This window comes from Schistocerca americana, chromosome 4 (assembly GCF_021461395.2).
Source record: "Schistocerca americana isolate TAMUIC-IGC-003095 chromosome 4, iqSchAmer2.1, whole genome shotgun sequence".
NCBI lineage: Eukaryota > Metazoa > Arthropoda > Insecta > Orthoptera > Acrididae > Schistocerca > Schistocerca americana.
In genome coordinates this window covers 337,564,991-337,586,527 of record NC_060122.1, presented here as the reverse complement: position 1 = coordinate 337,586,527, position 21,537 = coordinate 337,564,991, and the positions used below count along the sequence as shown (strand labels likewise).

The 21,537-nt window shown below is 41.5% G+C and overlaps 1 protein-coding gene across 1 annotated transcript in view; it reads left to right on the top strand.

Annotated features, from left to right (window-relative positions):
- The window catches only part of LOC124613454 (juvenile hormone acid O-methyltransferase-like), a 92,525-nt gene extending 87,339 nt beyond the window's left edge, over positions 1-5,186 (top strand). The window contains exon 5 of the mRNA XM_047142158.1: positions 5,080-5,186. Within this exon, the coding sequence (XP_046998114.1) occupies positions 5,080-5,186 (107 nt within the window). The remainder of the gene's footprint in view (positions 1-5,079) is intronic.
- The last annotated feature ends 16,351 nt before the right edge of the window (positions 5,187-21,537 follow it).

The window sequence follows — 21,537 nt, the reverse complement described above, 5'->3', positions numbered from 1 at the left end:
AAAGGTAAATCAGTAGAAAACGCCGTCAACCAAACAGACAGTAACAAAATAGTATCAGAGAAAAATACGTGGCCGCCATACTAATAGACATAGCAGGCCTTTTCGACAACCTGTGGTGGTCATCTCTCTTCGCCATGTTAAGGGAGATAGGGCTATCAACCTCCCTTTACAATAGTCTCATAGAGTACTGCAGAGGCAGAGTGGTGGAGTGGGGGCCTCGTACACACAAAGTTGTTACAAAGGTATGTCCACATCTGCAGACCAATATTTTGGGTCATCACAATCGAGCCCTAGCTGAACACCCTGGACAACGACGACAGGGTAAGAGGTGTGGTGGCTTACGCAGAAGACCTGCTCGTAGTTGTGTCAGCCTACAAGAGAGTAGTACTAAGAGACAAAAGGCACACTGCTGCTTCAGAAAATGAATATTCTGTGAAAAGAAAAAAAAACTAAAAATAGCGCCCAATAAAACTGTAAATTTGCTGCTCAGAGGAACACTAAAGAGGAACCCCATTCTAAAATTGGACAAGAGGAAGCTACCCATTCGTTACCTAGGTCTGCATCTTGACGAAAAACACTTTCAACGATCATATGAAACTGACAATCGACAAAGCCTCCAAAACTATGCACAAACTAGCAAGACTGAACACAACTCAGTACAAATCGCCTATTATGATAGGTTGTAGTTGGGAGCTCCAATGTTAGACGCGTTATGAGGCCCCTTATGAACATGGCTGCCAAGAAGGGGAAGAAGACCAATGTGCACTCCGTGTGCATACCGGGGGAGGGGGGGGGGGGGAGGGGAGGGAAGTCACTCCAGTCGTGGAACGGGTCCTTCCGGATCCCATGAAAAGCACAGGGTGCAGCCAGCTGCAGGTGGTGGCTGACTTCAGTACCAATAATGTATGTCACTTTGGATCGGAAGAGATTCTCTCTGGTTTCGAGCGGCTAACAGAAGTGGTAAAGGCTGCCAGTCTTGATAGCGAGATGACAGCAGAGCTCACCATTTGCAGCATAGTCGACAGCATCGATTGCGGATCTCTGGTACAGAGCCGAGTGGAGTGGCTCAGACTGTTTTGCGACGATGTAGGCTGTAGACGTCTCGACTTGGCCATAGGGGGGTTGGGTTTCGGCTGAATAGGTCAGGATCCACTACCCTCAGGAGGCGGCTACACGGGTAGCAGGGGCCGTGTGGCGTGGACTGGGCGGTTTTTTTAGGTTAGAGGGTCTCGGGAAAACACAAAAAGGGCTTCAGTCACGAAGGGTGCAGGCCGAACACAGGAAGAATGTAGATACAGAAACATCGGTATAACAGTTGTAAGATTTCGTAGCTGTGTTGGGAAAGTACCAGAGCTCCTATCGTTAATAGAAAACACTGATGCTCAAATTGTAATGGGCACTGAACAGGCTAAAGCCGGAGATAAGTTGAGCCGAAAGTTTTGCGAAGAACCTAACGGTGCTCCGAAAGGATACGCTAAACACAGATGGCGGGGGCGTGTTTGTTGCTGTTAGAAGTAGTTTAGCTTGTCGCCAAATTAGATAGTTCCTGTGAGTTAATATGGGCAGAGGTCATTCTTGACAACCGGAATAAAATAACTTACCGTGGTTGGGATTCACAGTAATATAATATTTCTTAAGACATCATAGTCGCCGTTGACTGTATGAAATATTTATTATTACGATTGCAATTTGGGCCTTAGGTCCATTTTCAAGTAACATTGCAAAAGTTACATTCTGTCAGAATATAAGACTCATGTCAGATTGTCTTATATTCTAACAGAATATAACTTTTGCAGTGTTACTTGAAAATGGCCCAAAGGCCGAAATTGCAATCGTAATAATAAATTTTTCATACAGTCAGCAGCAACTATGTATTTTAAGAAACGGACTAAAATAATTGGATCCTTTTATCGACCTCCCAATTCAGATGATACAATTGCTGAAAGGTTAAAAAAAACTTCAGTTTGATTTCAAGCACGTACCTGACTCATACGATTATAGTTGGTGTCTTAAATTTACCCTCAATGTGTTGGCGAAAACATGTTTAATTCCGGAAGCATGCATAAACCATCATCCGAAACTGTGCTAAACGCATTCTCTGAAAATTATTTCGAGCAGTTAGTTTGAGCCCACACGAATAGTAAGCGGCTTTGAAAACACACTTGACACCTTAGCAACAAATAATCCTGAGCTAATAAAGAGCATCAAAACGCATACTGAGATTAATGAACTCAGGGTTTTCGTAGCGAGATTGTATATTGTAGCCCCCAAATCATCCAAAAATAAACGAAAAATATACCTATTCAAAAAAGCATATAAAAATTCTTTGTGCCTTCCTGAGAGACAATCTCCACTCCTTCCAAACTGACAAATAAGTATAAACCAGATGTGGCTTGAATTCAGAGAAATAGTATCGGCAGCAATTGATTTATACCAAATAACATAACAAACCACGGAGCTGATCCTCCTTGATACACAAAACGGGTCAGAACACTGTTGCAGAAATAACGAAAAAGACTGCCAAATTTAAACGGATGCAAAATCTCTAAGATCGGTGATCTTTCACAGAAGCTCGAAATTTAGCACGGACTTCAATGCGAGATGCTTACAGTAGTTTACACAACGAAACTCTGACTCGAAATCTGGCAGGAAATCCAAAGAGATACTGGTCGTATGTAAATTATGCTAGTGGCAAGACACAATCAGTGCCTTGTCTGCCCAATAGCAATGGATATACTATCGACGACAGTGCTGCCACAGCAGGGTACTAAATACAGCCTTCCGAAATGAATTGGAATCAAGAGCAGCTGCCAACATGAGTGAATTAGTAGGTATCGTCGGAGTAGCTTGGCTACTTAAATGACTTAACAGAAGTAAGTCTTTGATCCAGACTGTATACCAGTTAAAGTTTCTCTCGGGGTATGCTGATACAATAGCTCCACACTTAATCATATGCAACCGTTCGCTCGACGAAAGATCCGTACCCAAAGACTGGAAAGTTGCACAGGTCACACCAATATTCAGGAAAGGTAGGAGTAGTAGGAGTAATCAACCACATTACAGGCCCATATTATTAACATCGATATGCAGCAGAATTTTGGAACCTACATTGTGTTCTAACATTATATATTTCCTCGAAGAAAATGGTCTATTGACACAAAGACAACACGGATTTAGAAAACATCGTTCTTGTGAAACACAACTAGCTCTTGACTCGCATGAAGTGTTGAGTGCTATCGACAAGGGATTTCTAATTGATTCCATATTTCTACATTTCCATAAGGCTCTTGATACTGTACCACTCCAGCGGCTTGTAGTGAAATTGGGTGCTTATGGAATATCGTCTTATCTATGTGACTGGTTTTGTGATTCCCTGCCAGAGAGGTCACAGTTCGTAGTAACTGACGGAAAGTCATCGAGTAAAACAGAAGCGATTCCTGGCGTTCCCCAAGGTAGTGTTCTAGGCCCCTTGCTGTTGAACTATATAAGCCGCCGTCTTAGGTTGTTTGTAGATGACGCTGTCATCTATTGACTGGTTAAGTCATTAGAAGATCAAAATGAATTGCAAAAAGATTTAAAAAAGATATCTGTATGGTTCGAAAATTGGCAATTGACCCCGAATAACGAAAAGCGTGGCGTCAACCACTTGAATGCTAAAAGAAATCCGTCAAACTCGGTTACACGACAACTCAGTCAAATCCAAAGGCCGTAAATTTAACTAAATACCTTGGAATTACGATTACGCACAACTTAAATTGGAAGGAACACACAGAAAATGTTGTGGGGAACGCTAATCAACGACTGCGTTTTATTGGCAGGACACTTACAAAATGTAACAGATCTACTACGGAGACTGCCTGCACTACGCTTGTCCGTCCCCTTTTTAGAATACTGCTGCGCGGTGTGAGATCCTTACCAGATAGGATTAACGGAGTACATCGGGAAAGTCCAAAGGAGGACAGAACGTTTTTTTTTTTATTATAGCGAAGTAGGGGGGGGGGGGCGGGGGGTCACTGAAATTGTACGGGTTTGGGGTGAATATGATTAAAACAAAGGCGTTTTGTGTTGCGGCGGAATCTTCTCACGAAATTTCAATCGCAATCATTCTCATTCTAATGCTCAAAAATATTTTTGCGCCGACCTACGTAGGGTGACATGATCGCTATAGTAAAATAAGGGAAACCAGAGCTCGCACTGGAAGATAGTTCTTTCCGGCCACGGTACGAGATCGGGATAATAGAGAATTATTGTGATGGTGTTTAGATGAACCACCTGCCAGGCACTTAGACGTGATTTGGAGAGTATCGATGTAGATGTTTAAGGGGTATTCGAATGAAACCAGGTCACTAGTTTAAAGTAACAGCAACGATTTTATTAACCCAAAAATGTAGTTATACACCGAACACACATTCAAAAGTCATATTTTGACTAAAGTTCAGTCTTGATCACACCATTTATGTTTCAATGACATAGGTAACCGGTTTCGGTTATTTTTACATAACCATCATCAGACCCATGGCTCCCTTAGGATGGTAGGCGGAGCTCTCCTCAGCTGCTACGGTCAACTGATGTGATCAAGACTGAACTTTAGTCAAAATATAATAATCTATTGATCACTGTATTCCAAAAATGTTTACAAAAATTGTCAAAGTAGTCGCCAAAACTGTTGGCACATTTATCCCATTTCAACACTAGTCGGTCGATTCCATCCTTGAAGCTAGTAGGCTGCTGTCGTATCCAGGCCTGGATCCAGTCACATTTCGTCGTCCGTTGCGAATCGATTTCCACGAATAGCTTGTTTTATAGGTTCAAACACTTAAAAACCACACAGTGTAAGGTCGGGATTGTACGGTGGATGAACCAGTCCAGGACGAGCATCGTCTTCCAGTGACTCGCGCCTCTCAAGGAATCGTTTGCGCCATCCCACAACACTTGAACGACTCAGACTGCACTCACCGTACACAGCCTTCGTCCGTCGATACATTTCACGGCCACCAACTTTATTTCCTTAACTCTGCTAGTTAACTTACCTTGTGTACCACATAAGCAATTCGTAATTCAATAAACTTTTTCACACAGATACCCAGGGAACTGTGAAGACAACAGGCGTCGGTGTAGTCGAGGTGGACATTTCTGTGAACGTTAAGATCTGGCTTGAGGTTCTTCCAGCACGCACTGCTTTATAGACTTCAAATATACAACGATGTGCCGACTTTCTACTAATTTTTGTCATTCTATGACGGGGGACTAAATGATGTAGTAGTCATTTTAAATAGACAACTGGCAAGTAAAGTATTTAGACCACGAAGGAGCAGAAACACTGTAGGGGGTGACCATTTACAAGGATCTTCCCAGCGTCTTACACACTTTCTGCCAGTTGTGGACACTTGACTTACAGTCCCAGTTAAATCCATGTTCGCCACATCATTTCCTGATGTGACGCAGAATTGTTACGTTTCATCATATTCTCCCACTGGAAGGCTTCAGTGATTGTGTAATCTATACAATGGGTAGGTAGTCACCGTAAGTCTGTGTGGAAATTAGACAGATAAGTAGTGTATCAGTGCCCGTAGTAGATTTAAAGGAACAGTTGTAAGACTCCCCGCATCTTTGGCAATTGCGTGTGAAGTGCCGCCGTCGCCACTTCTTAGGTAGTTGTATGACCTAAAATTGGAAGGAAACGGTTACCCACCCACTGTACCAATACGAGTCACTATAACGAGGTCAAGCATCTTGGTCAATTGTGAGTGTTAAAAGGAGGAAAACGGGAAAATGGTCACCAAATCCCTATGACAGTATTCGCCAAGATAACAATCTAGGATGACGTCACGGCAACGTGAGCAAAGAGGAATCAAGTCCCTCCCCCTCCCACCCACCCCCCCCTTCCACCTCTTCATATAAATCCATTTGCACAATCACTGTCATATACGTTATGTGCACCATAGTGAAAGGATCACCATAAAATTCCAGCAGCAACAAGTGTGATCAGCCAGTAAGAAAAATATCTGTACATCCATAGTTAATGTAAATATTATTAATAACCCGATTAGTTTTAATATTACTGATATTATAAGTCTGTACGTACTATTTCTTGTCCGACAGTACAGCGCGCAGCTGTTACGCTAGCAGTTATACTAGACCATGATGAACAGGCGTTCGTCTTACTGCTGTGTACGCGACCATAGCAGCCTGCTACCAGCCTTCCAGATTTATCAGCACTGTCGGAACCTCGTTGCAGAACATTATTATTAGCCAATATCTATAACCCGACTGCTAGCAGATCAAAACGCCTGAGTTACGCTTGATTCCTGACAGTGACTTTGACATAATAATTGTAGTGGAGTATCTTCAGCGGCTCGGTACTCGGTACTTGAGTGCAGTGTACGTGATAAAAGTTGGATTATGTATGCAGCGTAACGGAATTAATTGAGAGAAGATGACGTAGTGTAACATTTTACTTAATCGTTTCAATGCCTATATATTTGGAAGGAAGGAGTCTATAGACGATATGTTAGGAGAAGCAATGCTGAAAATAACTTCAGTACAAAAGTGTACTTCAAACACATGATTTTGTATGTATTGTACATTAGTGATCGAAACAGGCAGATTATGTCGCCAGGGTCTCTACGATAGAGCTCACATTAAATGTTTACAGGCTATTGACATAATCTTAGCGTAAATGTGAGACAGTGAAAGCAATTTATAAATTCCTGTACTCCACCAGTGCCGAAGTCTGTAACAGTCGACCCCATGAGCAGCGAATCTATAGAAGTTGAAGACACAAACGGAATTCCCATGTATGTAAAACGCTCCCATAGGGTTGAACGTGATTCGGGCCGAAGTTGCCTTTAGAAAGCAGTTATTCGCAGGATATTGTAAGCAGATAACTTCGACTGTTATGCAGCTAGAGAGAGAGAGAGAGAGAGAGAGAGAGAGAGAGAGAGAGAGAGAGAGAGAGAGATAAGCATTACTGGAGCATACTACTCTAAGTAAAAATACACGAATAAATTACCGCATCATGATGTATTAACAAAAAGTTTCCACTATACATTATTTAACAGCAAATATGCACTTGCTAAGTACAAAGTAAATGTTCTCTGCATTATTAGCGTGTGTGACATCATGATAGTACATAAAGGTTATCCATGACTGAACGACGATCGACATTGCCGGACTGCGATCCACAGAGCCCCGCTTTACTATAGAGCGCTCTTCCGCCACCTCTGCAGCGTCACTCGCCGCCTCCGCTGCTGCCCAGCCACCGCCGCGACTTTCCGCAATGGAGAATGTGTTGCTACCGGCCACTTCGCGTGTCTACAGCAAGGCCTCTTTCGACTCAGCGCTGCACGTTTTAAGTGCCGAACTGGTTGACGATAGACTGACGCCACCACGCTAGAAACACAGACCATCTCCCTGCCACATCCCGAGCCTCCTACCAGACTCCGACCGTGGTACGAGGTAGCAGGTCACTACAGGAAACACACACTTGCCGCTGCGCCTCTAAGGCATTGACCCACAAAAGATGGTAAACCCCTTCCCACCCACATACCGCTCCCCGTGGGCCAAGAACAACAATGCCTCCTCTCATCATTAGAGCCTCGTCAGTTTTGTTACAGACTCCATAGTAAGAGGAAGCAGCAGAGGTAGCCTAACTAGAAAATGACGGTGTGTATCTAATACTGATGTTCCATACTGTTGCTGTAAGGAGTAACTACCAAGGAGTAGACATCTGGACCGAGTTATGGCATATTCCTTACCAAAATACCCCAATAACTGAATTTCAAAAGTAGCACAGTACGATAATTTAAAAAGTAAACACATATCCCGAGTTAATTCCGCAATGCCACAAATGTGTGACGTCACTATGGTGACGCCTAAAATGAGTCTTTTTAACACCATGACATAACTGTGGGCGTGTAACAGCAGGAATTCGAATATGGTAGTTTACTAGAAGTACAGTATGTACACACTAGCTACAGAATACTGTAAAAAATTTCCCAAACTTGTACCGTTACCACATTACAACGTCACAACACCGAGCTACCCCTGTCAGTTGAGTACCACATGAAATTTAGTACGTAACAGATATGCGTCATCCCATCAGCTGTATAGCGGCTATCTGAACATAAGTATGTGTATGCCTATTAGGGACTATTAATACTGGATTTGTCTTCCAGCTGAAAGAAAGCATATTTGAAAAAGAAAACTCACGAATGGCAGTAGACAAAAGTTGATTTACAACCGGACGCTTGAATTCGATGTCGCCGCCATGATGGAACTGCTGCTCTTACTATTATTTCGAATCTCTCTCTCTCTCTGTTCCACTCCATAACGGAACGAAGGGAAAAAAGTGATCGTCTGTACGCATCTATATGAACCCTGATTTCGCTCACGTAGTCTTTCCGTTCCTTTGGTACTCTGGTGGCGGTAAGAAAGTTCTGTAGCCCGACGCATAAGCCGATTCTCTTTATTTTATCTTCCTAGTGTCACACGAAAAGTCTCTTCCCTGCAAGGATTCTCATTTCAGTTCATGGAACGTGCTGATCCAAACTACCGGCAGTGAATCTAGCAGCAAAACTCTGAATTGCATCGATGTCTGTCTCCATCACATTCTAAATTGTCTAAGCTTTGTTAGCAGTGGCTCAGTTATTCGTTCGCGACCAGCACCGTTCCTACAACCGACCTTCCATACTCCTTCCATTTTACGTCTCTTTAGAATGGCAGTGGAAAGAAAATCTCCTGGTAAACCTACGTAATATCCCGTTGTAATCATTTCCATTACGTGATTATTCGTATGAAAGAGTATATAAACCATGCGAGTGGTCTTGTCGTGGATGCTGGAAATGTGTTAATGTCCACATGCTTTATTTTCTTGGCTTATCATGTCAACACTCATTGATAGCAATCTCATCGATTTAACCTTCATCCAATTCCACATACTTGTAAATCAGCAGTGGCAGTATGTAAGAGTGCGCGCGCGTTTGTGTGTGTGTGTGTGTGTGTGTGTGTGTGTGTGTCGCGACACATTCTGTGTGAGACCACTTATAAACATGCATATGAGCTGATGGATTGGTCGTCGAGATTATTTTCTGTCTGTGATATGACTTGTGCTACGTACAACGTTTTGAACAGAGCCAGTGTGTTGACGCATTCAATCCTTTGCATGATATTCAGAATGACTGTAGTTTTCCATCAGAGAACTTCCTAATGTTCCTAATATTTCTTCGTAGCGATCAATTCGGTACTGATTTGACAGCAGAAAGTCTGTTGTTGCTTGTGGAAATTTGAAATGTTGTAATACACTCTTTAAGTATCTATTGTTAACTTAATGGAAAACTGTCTCTAAAGCCGTGGTCAGTAGCCCTAATAATTGTGCCGGCCGGGGTGGCCGAGCGGTTCTAGGCGCTACAGTCTGGAGCCGCAGGACCGCTGTGGTCGCAGGTTCGAATCCTGCCTCGGGCATGGATGTCTGTGATGTCCTTAGGTTAGTTTGGCTTAAGTAGTTCTAAGTTCTGGGGGACTGATGGCCTCAGGAGAGCCTAATAATTATGCCTAATGCTGTAATGTGAATGCCGCATCTGTCTTAAGGAACAATTTCCAGGTGAGATGTTTTTGTTGGGTATGCTACACTTCTGTCCCAGCCCAGCGACATCTGAAAAAGTTTTAATCTTGCTGTCGTGGCACGATGTATGATTTTTCGAGTCTACGCGAAACGTTATCGGCTTGAAATCCGTTAGTTTTTCCTTTTTTTTTTCAGTGGGAATAAACACAATTATTCAGGGCCATTTGAATATGTGTCCGTGGCGTTGTTGCTCACTCATTATATCCTTGAACTCTTCCTTGATGACTTATCAGAAAGTTTTATAAAATAGCAGAGATTTCGGCATTTGGCATGATTTTTATTATGTCTTCGGAATTGGTTCTGACAAAATAGTAATACCTTAGCCCGCTATTTATAATCTTGAAACAGCTGTGCTGTGTTTGTACCACAGATGGTCGTGCTCCATACGGTCTATGGAAATGATCTGCCTCCCTCCTCCCCCCCCCCTCCTCTCTCTCTCTCTCTCTCTCTCTCTCTCTCTCTCTCTCTCTCTCTCTGCTACCTTATTCATTCCCCCACACCCTCTTGAAGATAGGAGTTACGTTGTACGAACACAGGTGGTCAAAAACAATATGGAAGGCTTGTAAGGTTGTTGCTGGGGAGGTTGTGCTATGAAATAATTACGAAAACAATTGGGTGCTGTGCGGCGTTTCCGACTTACTTAGCTTAGAAGTTAGCGAATCGCATCGTTGCACATGCAAATTCAAGCACTTTGCACGGGCTAAAATTCGGTAATTCAGACATCTGTAGGTCTGAGAGTCACTACTTGTTGAAAAGCTCATCACAAGTTAAAATGTGGATTTTTCGAAGGTGATAAATTTAAGCTAAGTGAACAAGAGCTACGTTTGTTCGGTATGAGGAACCGAACGAGGAACACGTTTGATAACCCCCACATGTGACAGGCTACTTGAATTTGTGCTCGCGACGACGTGATCGGCTGACTTCAATCCTAAACAGCCCGTAAACGGCGCAACGCATCGAACTTTGTCCTTAACAATTATGTCGCAGTACTATCTCTTCTGCAACACCATTACAAGCTTTTCAGACCATTTCTGACAACCCTATGTATTTCTTTTCTTTTTTTCTTTTCTTTTTTTCTTTTTTTGTTTTAAATCACTTCCTTGACGTACCTCTCCGTTATCTATTTTCGCTCGCAGTTGACGAGTTAGAAGGTGGTAATTCTCGAAGATCTTTCTCCTGTGGTCAATTAGCCTGAGCTTGGCAATGAACCCAAAGTGTGATTCATAACGTGATAACGTGTAGGCTTTCACGGCCGGTCTTCATTAGTTAAAACTTCCGGACTGAGAAGCCGTGATCGACCTATCAAACTTCCTGATGTTTCTTTGCCAATTGCGGGCAACAAAATGTCGGGAAATAGTAGTTTTATAGATCGACCTCGGCCTCTCAGCCCGAAGTTTTAACCAAAGGGTGATTGTCAGTAAACCTACATATTAGCTATAATTTCCCGAATCCAGCCAACGCAGTCACGTCGCGAGACTTAGGTGGGAGGAAGTAATATGCTGCAGCCGAAGAGACGATTTGGTTCTGGCTAGGATCCATAGTTGACCCATCTAGCACGGCTAAATGTCTGCACTACAGCTGTCAGCTGCCATGTTCTAAAGTGGTGAATGGTTTGAGCTCGACAAATCGATTCATTTACGTATTTTCTGTTTCGGAACAGAACTTCGATGCGTGGTATACAACATTAACAAGGTCCTGGAGTGACAAAAAAAAATGTTTGCCATAGGGAATGGCTTAAGCTGGTTAATTTTCTTAACTATGGAAGAACGTTGTTTATATGAACCAGTCCTAAATCGGTAATATCTAGATATGATTGTTAAGATTAATAACCTGGAGTCAATCAAAAATACAAACCTATCCGAAGCTTCAGTGCGACACTTATGTACGGTATAATATTCGTATATGTGTCGCCTTTGTTGGAGTCTGCATTGTTATAATTTACACCACCACCTGCGCGCGCACACACGCACACACACACACACACACACACACACACACACACACACACAGAGAGAGAGAGAGAGAGAGAGAGAGAGAGAGAGAGAGAGAGAGAGAGAGAGAGAGAGAGAGAGAGGGGGGGGGTGGAGGGTGGAAGAGGTTGTTTGGTGCAGAGTACAGTGAGTGTAACTTTAAAATTAAAGATACTGCTTGGCGGCATTTAATACATTTAGACGGGTTTCAACAAGACCATTCAAAAAGTCCACTCCACAGTTAGAAATTGTAACTTGTAGTACGATAACACCATGATCATTAGCCAAGAAATATGTAACAGTCTTACTGTTGTTTGCGATAACATTACCTGATAGTCTTTCTCTTGCACATAGAAGTCGTGGTTTGATGACACACTGTCACACATCTCCATTTTGTTAAAAATCCTTAGCAAATATTGCATTACTTCAAATCCATATGCTAATTATCATCTACATGAAGCTGTTGCAGTAGTCCATGTGAATGTCGAACGATGCGAGTAGAAGTAGATGATTCATAATATCGATTACTCATTTGCGCATGAATCGTGGTGAATTTTCAACCTGTACCCTGAACAGAGTTGAAGGTGTCTCCATTATGTGGTTTATGCACTGAAGGAGACATGAACTATCAACAATATGTACCAGGTACAAAACACTGCAAAAACTTTTATCCGAGCATTGATTAAATATGTTTGATCCAATGATCTAGGTATATCGTTCACATAGGACTGGTATGCGTTACCCTCCAAACATTGGCCAGAAGATTGACGCCTCTATAATATGGTGTTTCGTAGGTACACAACCCGACATGCACAACGCATTAAATAGGTGTATTCTTTTCACTCCACTCGAAAGTCGCATAGATCTGAAAACCTACCGTTTCTGCTGTGATCTTGTAATGGATGTCTATACGGCGGTGGTCAAATTACGATTTAAAAAAAAAAAATCTGAGAGGGCGCTAAAGATGCTTACCTTTTCGCAGTCCGTCTTACTGGAGAGACACTGACAGCGGGCTAATCGCCCTCTACTTAATTTACAAGCACATAATTGAATCTGTAGGCAGAGACGGCACAGTTAATAACGCTTTCTCTGTCCACATTGCCTACTGTACATACAGTATCTTAGTTGACAAATAAAAGATATTGTTTATAAATAAAACTGCTAAGTGTTTGATATTTGTTTTGTGATGCTGCAGGAGAAGACTGGAAGGAAATTCAATATTGTCTACATCCCCTGCAGTAACTATTACATCTGTTCTGCCACCAAACTGCTTGTCGAATTACGTTATGTTTTATATATTGTGCTACTAAAATACTCGCGTCGTACAGAGCCCACCGTCAAGTCAATTGGCTACCGCCTGTCAACATGGTGTATGTGGATTTTCATTGCTCAGGCGTTTGTGCCACCATGCCTGTGGTCCAGACATTGGAGGTCGGGTCTAGATTTATCCCTCTTCAAAAAGATGTTGCTGCTAGAAAAGCATGCATTGATGTCCAAAATCTAGGTGTGGGGGTTCGATTTTGCTTTTCATGGTTGCTCCTGGATTGCAGTAGATATTACCAGAATAATCCACTGCTTATGACCACATACAACACATGTAATGTTCCTGAGCGTTTTAAGTTCACTAGCATCACCTTTCCTGGGAAACTTTAGAATCTGCCAAAACTGAAGAGGCAGAGTCAGGAATATTCAGTTCATATCTACAGCTTAGGGGCAGATAATAAAATCGAATCACAAGATGATGATGATGAGCACACTACAAAACCAAAAAATCTAAAACATGAAATAGCTGGACCAGTCCCTTTCTCAAAAGTATCTCGTTATTGTCCCAAACATATAGATTGGTTGCTATTCTCTGAGGCTGAGACGCAACACTATATCTGAACCAAAGGCATGTCCTGTCTACTTTCCACCCAAATGAGTAAATATGGTCATAAACGCCATTTTTGCCATATACATCTAAACTGATTTACTAAGAGCGAGTATTTTGAAAAGAAATCGCATTATCAGGAATCAGTGTGTATGCATATGGCTACCAAGGCAAATGAGTTCCTAAAGTTTAAGAACGCCAACGACCAGTAGCACTGCCCTTTGTTGTTTATGTGGATTTCGAGTGCCTACCAGCTCCTGTGGCACACTGTGAAGACAACCCCACTGCCTCTCACAGAACGACATTTACCTTGCGGGTGACTATCACGTCGTGTGCTCGAATGATTCCAGACTTAACCAATCTGAACCATATGTCAGGGATAATTCTGCAAGATGGTTGCTTGCTGATCTCGAAAGACTTGCGCTGAATGTTGATCGGATTTATCACACCAATATTCCCATGACTAAACATTGGGAGAATGATGCCAGCTCATTGTCATATTTATGGGCTGCCCTTGGGATAGAAACGTAGAGACGATTGTTATCTGACGGGGACGTTCCGCGGTGCAGCCCACAAGGCACGTAACTTGAAACATTGCCTGCCATGACACATACTGGTGTTCAACTATTTGAGTGAGCATGATGCTCGCTTTCTTGTTGAACACTTTGGTGATTTCCGTTTAAGAAATGATAAGGTTAGTTCCTTGCCTTATAACGTTGAAAAATATGTTGCACGCTCCAAATGAATCACACAAAAAACGACGCTCCATTTCCTGGATTCCCTACGGTTCATGCACGCACCTCTTCAGAAATTTTCTGAGACAATGTGTCAGGAGAACAGGCGCACCACTGGAGCTGCACATTGCAAATATGCAAAGCTTCAGCTTGTGACGAAGAAAGTGGTCTTTCTTTACAAATATCTGGATGCAAAGGAGAGACTACACAAAACGACATTGCCCGGCATAGCTGCAGTCACCAATTATCTTACAGGCACTTCCATAATGGATGTACAGTATGGGCATACAGTGAATGTTTGACAGGAATTTGGCGCATGCCCAACTATAAATGGACAGACATATATTGTAAAGGTGATTAACCCGTAAATAAGCGAGGAGGATCACAAGCATTCTGACAATTTGAGTTACGTCTTATACCTGGATGTGTACAGCCTGTAAGGGGACGCCATGCAACAATCTCTGGCGACTGGAGAATTCCAATGGCTGAACGAAAAGGAAATCGCCAGACTCAATAAGAACAAAGACGTGGCATATCTCGCCCATCTGCATGATGTGCACAGTGACTTGCTCTGTGTCTGGAGTGACTCGTCCCACACAATGGTTCCATCCCCAAATTGCTGACTGTGGTGAGGAACCAACAGACCCACATCGTGCATTACAGAGATCTCCAACAATGCCTCAGTTTTGGGGATGAAAGTTCTTAAAGTCGCCTCTGCCACCTCCTTCAAACAGTCATGCTGGTTGAAAGAGTATGCAGACGTCAGTATCCAAAAGTGGGCTCCTGCGACAAATGATTCCGGAAAGGATTTTTTTTTTAATTAATGAATAATTCAGTTTTCGGGAAACCTGTGGAAGAATTGAGAAAGGGTTGCAAAATTCATTTTGTTTACTGTTGGAATGGACGTTGTGGTGCAAGAGATCACAGGGCAAGATCAAATTTTAAGCAGACCACTATCTTCCATCAAGGATTAGCCACTAGTGAGATGGCTAAAGTTTCGGTGGAGTTCACAAAACCTGACTGTCTGTATATGTATACTGGACGTTTACTAACTCCACGTGTACAACTTCCACTGTGAGCTAGTCAAAGCAAACTTTGACGATCCAACGTTACTTTATATGGGTAGAGACAGCCTGAGGCTGCATTCCATGTGAAGCAATCATGTGTTATCGCAGTGCATTCAACAGATCTGGATATGCAGCTGATAATCCTTATATTACACCTCAAAACAAGAAGGTTAGCGGCCTTATGAAAGACGAGGTGAATGGGTAAAGGAGTATGGAGTTTCTGGAGCTCGGACCTAAGAGGTACACATACTGTACAGTTAGTTACCGGTGCCACCTAAAGTCTGGCTAAGAGTGTACATTGTGCAGCCTCAAAGGCTCTAACAGTCAAAGATTACAAGAGGTGCTTGCTCGAGAGTGTTGGCAGTGCTCCATCTCGACTCTGCACTTCGTGCGCCAAGTACGTTTTCGAGTGCAAGGCCATGAGGTGCATAATGCACTGCAACTGAAAGTCATTCTGTAACGGTTGCAACATGACGACAAAAGGCTCACCCACGACGACTAGATCTGCACCCTCCTGTACTCACACTCTTCACCTGGATGACAGGGAGAGTGGAAGTATTCATGTTACATGTGTGAGGGGAATATGCACTATTTGTCATAGGTGTGTATATATTGCATATCATGTACATGTTTGTGTGATTGTGGTTGTCTTCATCTGCTGCTGGTCATACTAGTTAGTCTCTCTTTTTCCCACGTATTCTATATGTGATATAAAAATATGTAAATAACCAATGCGAAACGTATTAGCATACCTCTGATGTATCTCTATTTGTAAATAGATTTTTCTAATAAAGTACAAAAACTGTATTGAGTAATAACTCTAAAAAATGTATTGTGAAAAATTGTCAATAAATCAGTTTTCTTTGTTATGTCTGTTTTTCTTACAAAGAAAACAAACTGTGCCTTACACTACAGGGTACAGACATCGAATAACGAAAATCACGCAACTGGAGTTATGCAGATCGGGAGGGGAGAGCGAACGTGATTCCTATTGGCCCAGAGGGTACGCGACCTCATCCTAGATCGTTATCTTAGTGAGAACTTACTTAGCAGTTGCGTGACGTTCATTTTCCTGCCTTTTGTAACAGACGCCATAGACCAAGAGGCGTGACGTTGTTATCTTGGCTCGTATTGATAATGTGTGTGGGTGACTTTTACTTTCCCGCCAATTTTATGCCATGTAATTGTCCGAGAGATGGCAGCAGCAGCACTTGAAAAACAATTTCCCGAGGTGGACGGAATCTTTCAATAGTCCCTCTAAATCAAGTACGAGGGTTGGAACTTTCATAGTCGCAACTATTTATTTACAGCTCATACAAAATAGATACGGGTTTTAAAGTTTTACTGACCTTCAAAGTAGTCACAAGCATTTTGTATAACCCATTGTCAGCTATGTGGAAGTTGTAGGATACTCTTAGCAGCGCCACTTGTGTTGACAGTTCGAGTGGCGCGGTCTATAGCCCGACGAATTTGTAGTAGTTCTTACGCGAATGCCATGAAGTGTTTCTTTCAGTTTAGAAATAGAGTTGGACTCACGAGGGCTTAAGCCAAGGGAGTGCAGTAGGTGGTATAGCACTTAGCAGCCCCATCAGTCAAACAAATCAGTAAGAGCTTGCACTGTACGTGCTTGAGCATTGACCTGCAAAATGGTCAGGTCCTGCAGGAAGTGTCATCACTTCTGTCTATAAACTGGTCGTAGGTTGTGTTCCAAAAATAAACAGCATAGAGACAGAAGTGATGACACTTTTTGCAGGACCTGGTCATAAAAATGTAAATGTCATGTGACTAGGGCCTCCCGTCGGGTAGACCGTTTGGCTGGTGCAAGTCTTTCGATTTGACGACAATTCGGCGACTTGGCGCGTCGATGGGGATTAAATGATGATGATTAGGACAACGCAACACCCAGTCCTTGAGCGGAGAAAATCTCCGACGCAGCCGGGAATCGAACCCCACCTGTCCATGCTTATGTCTGTACCCAACAATCTCCTCGAATTGTATGATATATAGCCAGTTCTTCCCGGTTTGATACAGCAACGTTGCGGTATATTAATATGATAAATTTAAAGAAATTACTTTTTACATGGCGTGGCTTTCAGGTGCAAAATTTTCCATTTCAATTTTTGAATTCTTGTTCCACTTGTGTAGGCATTTTCTGGTTGTCTTTCTTAATTTACCAAGTACGTCACTTACAACAAAACAGACAAACTGCATACCAATTCTTTTATGGCTAACATAATGCAAAAGTTTCAATTACATCTTCTCAATAGCAAACAGCACTCCCAATATTCGACTGCTTCATCGCTTTCTTGACGCCGAAAACGTCCTACCTTAACAGAGTCAATGCACCATTCACATGTCAACTAATAGTGATCCAAACGTTACAAAAACTACACAGTAACTTTTGTAGCTCGACATCATTTTTCTTTATAATGACAATATTTATTTGAATTTTATTTAGCCTGGCATATTCCAGTGGTACACGTAATTTCACTAGTCTGTCACTGAATTCAAATATTTTATGTTGTTTTGCTTTTTAACATGACATTCATTCAAAAATATATACTTCATCTGTGCAAATGGAATGTGTTTCTACAATTCTATTTAATACAAAATTTCGTTATTTTAATCTCAGATTTTATCCAGGCTCATCAGTTTTAATAGAACACATAACTCATTTTCACTGAGATATATATAATCTAAAGTTAACAATTTTTCTAAATACGTAAAATTAAAAACTAAGTATTTACGTTCCATATGAAATAGATTGATTTTTCAATAGCTTATACAAGAAATACTCATTCTCTACGTCTAGCAAGCCCTAACCTCAGATAAACAGCTTTCTCAAGATGTCATTTCATTACAGATATGGTCGAAAATATAGATGTAATTACCATGCATAGAACTTTAAAAAAATATATTGAACAGCAGAAATAGAATATTACATGTTTCTACGAATATAAGCCGAAAGAATAAGATTCCGATGCATATTTTCTCATTTGTGGCATTAGTTTATCGACATCTGATCATAAAAATTATTTAAACGCCTGGTACTCAGTCCATGTCTTAATAATTTACGGAGGCAGCTCTCTGTGCATATATGAGGCACTTGGGGCGAGTGGGATGTAAGTTGGTCAGAGGGAAGGTGCTGCAAGCCCCTTGCGTATGCCTCCTGTCACCACAACAGAGCCATAGTCTGTTAAGCCTGGTCACTAAAGCTACTTTTCTATATCTGAGTGTGAAATAAGGAAACCAGAAAAATTCGTCCGAACTGTCTGGCAACCACACTTCCAATTTTCGAAAGCGATGTTTTGATGTTAATAATTTAATATTTAACCTGAGCTTAGTTTGTTGGTGTCCAGAAGAAAAAGAAAAATCTTTGGAATATTTGATTTATTGGTACATGATTACATCCAAGTTTCATGCTTAAAGTAAACAATAAAATCTAAATCTAACTGGACTGGAAGACAATGAATAGACACACATGCAAGTGAATGTTGTTTTTTAATTTCAATGTTTGTCGCTCAAATTCAGATACGCTTCATTAATATACTGATTATACAATAGCTATACTAATTACCTCGCTAATTGGGTTGCCAGCACTTTGTCAGTCTTGATGTGTTTTTACCAGGTTTCAGCATCTTTTCATACATTCCAGGTATGTTTCTCGTTTCTTCCTTAGGTATTCATTTCACAAGTGTGTTGTAGTACTTTCTGAGCTTCAGGTTTATTTAAAAGCCTAACTTTGGCTAATCAAATTTGGTCTGACGATGGAGCACAGCCTGTCGAACTTCAGAAACTACTAATAAATATCAAGGCATTCAAAGCTTTTATTTTGTAAATATAGTTTCTTTCTGCTTGGTACCGAATCACATTTAAAGAGTTGTCGTGTCTTCTACGTCACAACACTACTGGACGTTAGGCAAGAGACAAGTAATATGATGGACTAACGGTTGATCGCTAGTTCTAAGTACAAGGAGAATTCCGCATTTGTGATGTATCCATTTGTACATCTTACACGGGTAAATTATATTATTAAAGGAACTACGAACTGATACACGTTTATGTTTTAAAAACTTCTTTAGGCAAGAGGATTCTTAATGCTCCATAATTTTATCTAATACTATGAACAGTTCTTTGTTAGAATTTGTTTTCCCTTACTGCTGAGGTGACTGGAGGCTCACTGTGGAAATACTTAGCAATTCCTATAGTTCAAAACAATATCTACACAAAATGTATTGTCAGTTAGGGATGTCTTTGACAAATAATTTGTGTGCAATTACGGAATCTGTGGCGATTTAACCTGTTGAAACATTCGAACTGACCCTCTGTCGTAACAAGACGACTACAATCATCAGCTGAGCACAATTCCATATATTTTACTAATTAATTAACGTAGTACTCTAGTTTGTGTAGTGGTTTCACAATACTAACACGAATTCATTACAGAAGAATGGAAAAACTAGTAGAAGCTGACCTTGGGGAAGATCAGTATAGATTTCGGAGAAATGTAGAAGACGTGATGCAGAACTGACTCTGCGACTTATCTTACCAGATATGTTAAGGAAAGGCAAATCTACGTTTACGCATTTGTAACTTATCGAAAGCTTTCGAGAATGTTGACTGGAATTCTCCCTTTGAAATTCTGAAGGCAGCACCGGTAAAAAACAGGAAGCGAAAGGCTATTTACAACTTGTACAGAAACCAGACGGCGTTATAAGAGACGCGGGATATGAAAGGGAGGCAGTGGTTGACAAGGGAGTGAGACAGGCTTGTAGCCCTCCCCCCCCCCCCCCCCCCCCCTCCCAATGTTATTCGATCTGTCCACTGAGCAAGCAGAGAAGGAAATCAAAGAAAAATTTGGAGCAGGAATTAAAGTTCAAGGAGAAGAAACAAGATCCGTGAAGTCTATCGATTACGTTGTAATTCTGTCAGACACAGACTTGGAGGAGCAGTTAAATGGAATGGGCAGTGTCTTTGAGCAGATTAACAGCAACGAAAGCGAAACGAGGATAATGGAATGTAGTCGAATTAAATCACATGATGCTCAGGAAATTAGATCAGGAAAACAGACTCTGCAAGTAGTAGATGAGTTTTGCTATTTGGGCACCAAAATAACTGATGACAACCGCAATAGAGAAAATATAAAATGTAGACTGGCAGTTGGAAGAAAAGCGTTTCAGAAAGAGGGAAATTTGATAACTTCAAATTCGGACTTAAATGTAAGGAAGTCTTTTCTGAAGGTTTGGATTGCAGCCATATACGAAGTGAAATATGCACGAAACACAGTCTTGACTAAAAGAAGAGATCGGTCGATAGGACACATTTGAGACATCAAGCCGCACGAGTAGCCGACATTCTGTCAGAACTACCAACAGCCTTGGGAGAACCAGCCATGACAAAACTCTTCCACCTGGTGAGCAAGATATATGAGACAGACTAAATACCGTCAGACTTCAAGAAGAAAGTCATAATTCCAACTCTACAGATAGCAGCTGCTGACAGGTGCGAAAATTATCGAACTATTAGTTTAAGAAGCCATTGTTGCAAGGTACTAACACTAATTCTTTACAGGAGAATGGGAAAACTGGTAGAAGTTGACCTCGAGGAAGATCAGTCTGGATTCCGGAGAAATGTAGGGACACGCGAGGCAATACTGACGCTACGACTTCTCGTAGAAGACAGGTTAAGGTAAGGCAAACCTACATTTATGTCATTTGTAGTCTTAGAGGAAGCTTTTGACAGTGTTGACTGGAATACTCTCTTGGATATTCTGCAGTTTGCAGGGTTAAAATACAGGGAACGTGAAGTTATTTACAACATTTACATAAACATGGCGGCAGTCGAGGACCAGGGGAGGGAAGCAGTGGTTCAGAATGGAATTAGACAGGGTTGTAGCCTGTCACCGATGTTATTCAATCTGTAAATTGAGCAAGCGGTAAAGGAAAGCAAAGAAATATTTGGAGTAGGAACTAAAGTTAAAGGAGAAGAAATAAAGACTTTGAGGTTCGTTGATGACATTATAGTTCTGTCAGAGAAGGCGAATAATTTGAAGAGTACTTTAAAGGAATGGACAGTATCTTGCAAGGGGAATATAAAATGAACACCGACACAAGGAAAACAAGGATAATGGAATGTAGTCGAATTAAATCAGGTGATGCTGAGGGAATTATATTAGGAAATGAGACACTTAACGTTGTAGATGAGCTTTGTTATTTGCGCAGCAAAATATCTGATTATGGTTGAAATAGAGAGTATATAAAATGTACGCTGGCAA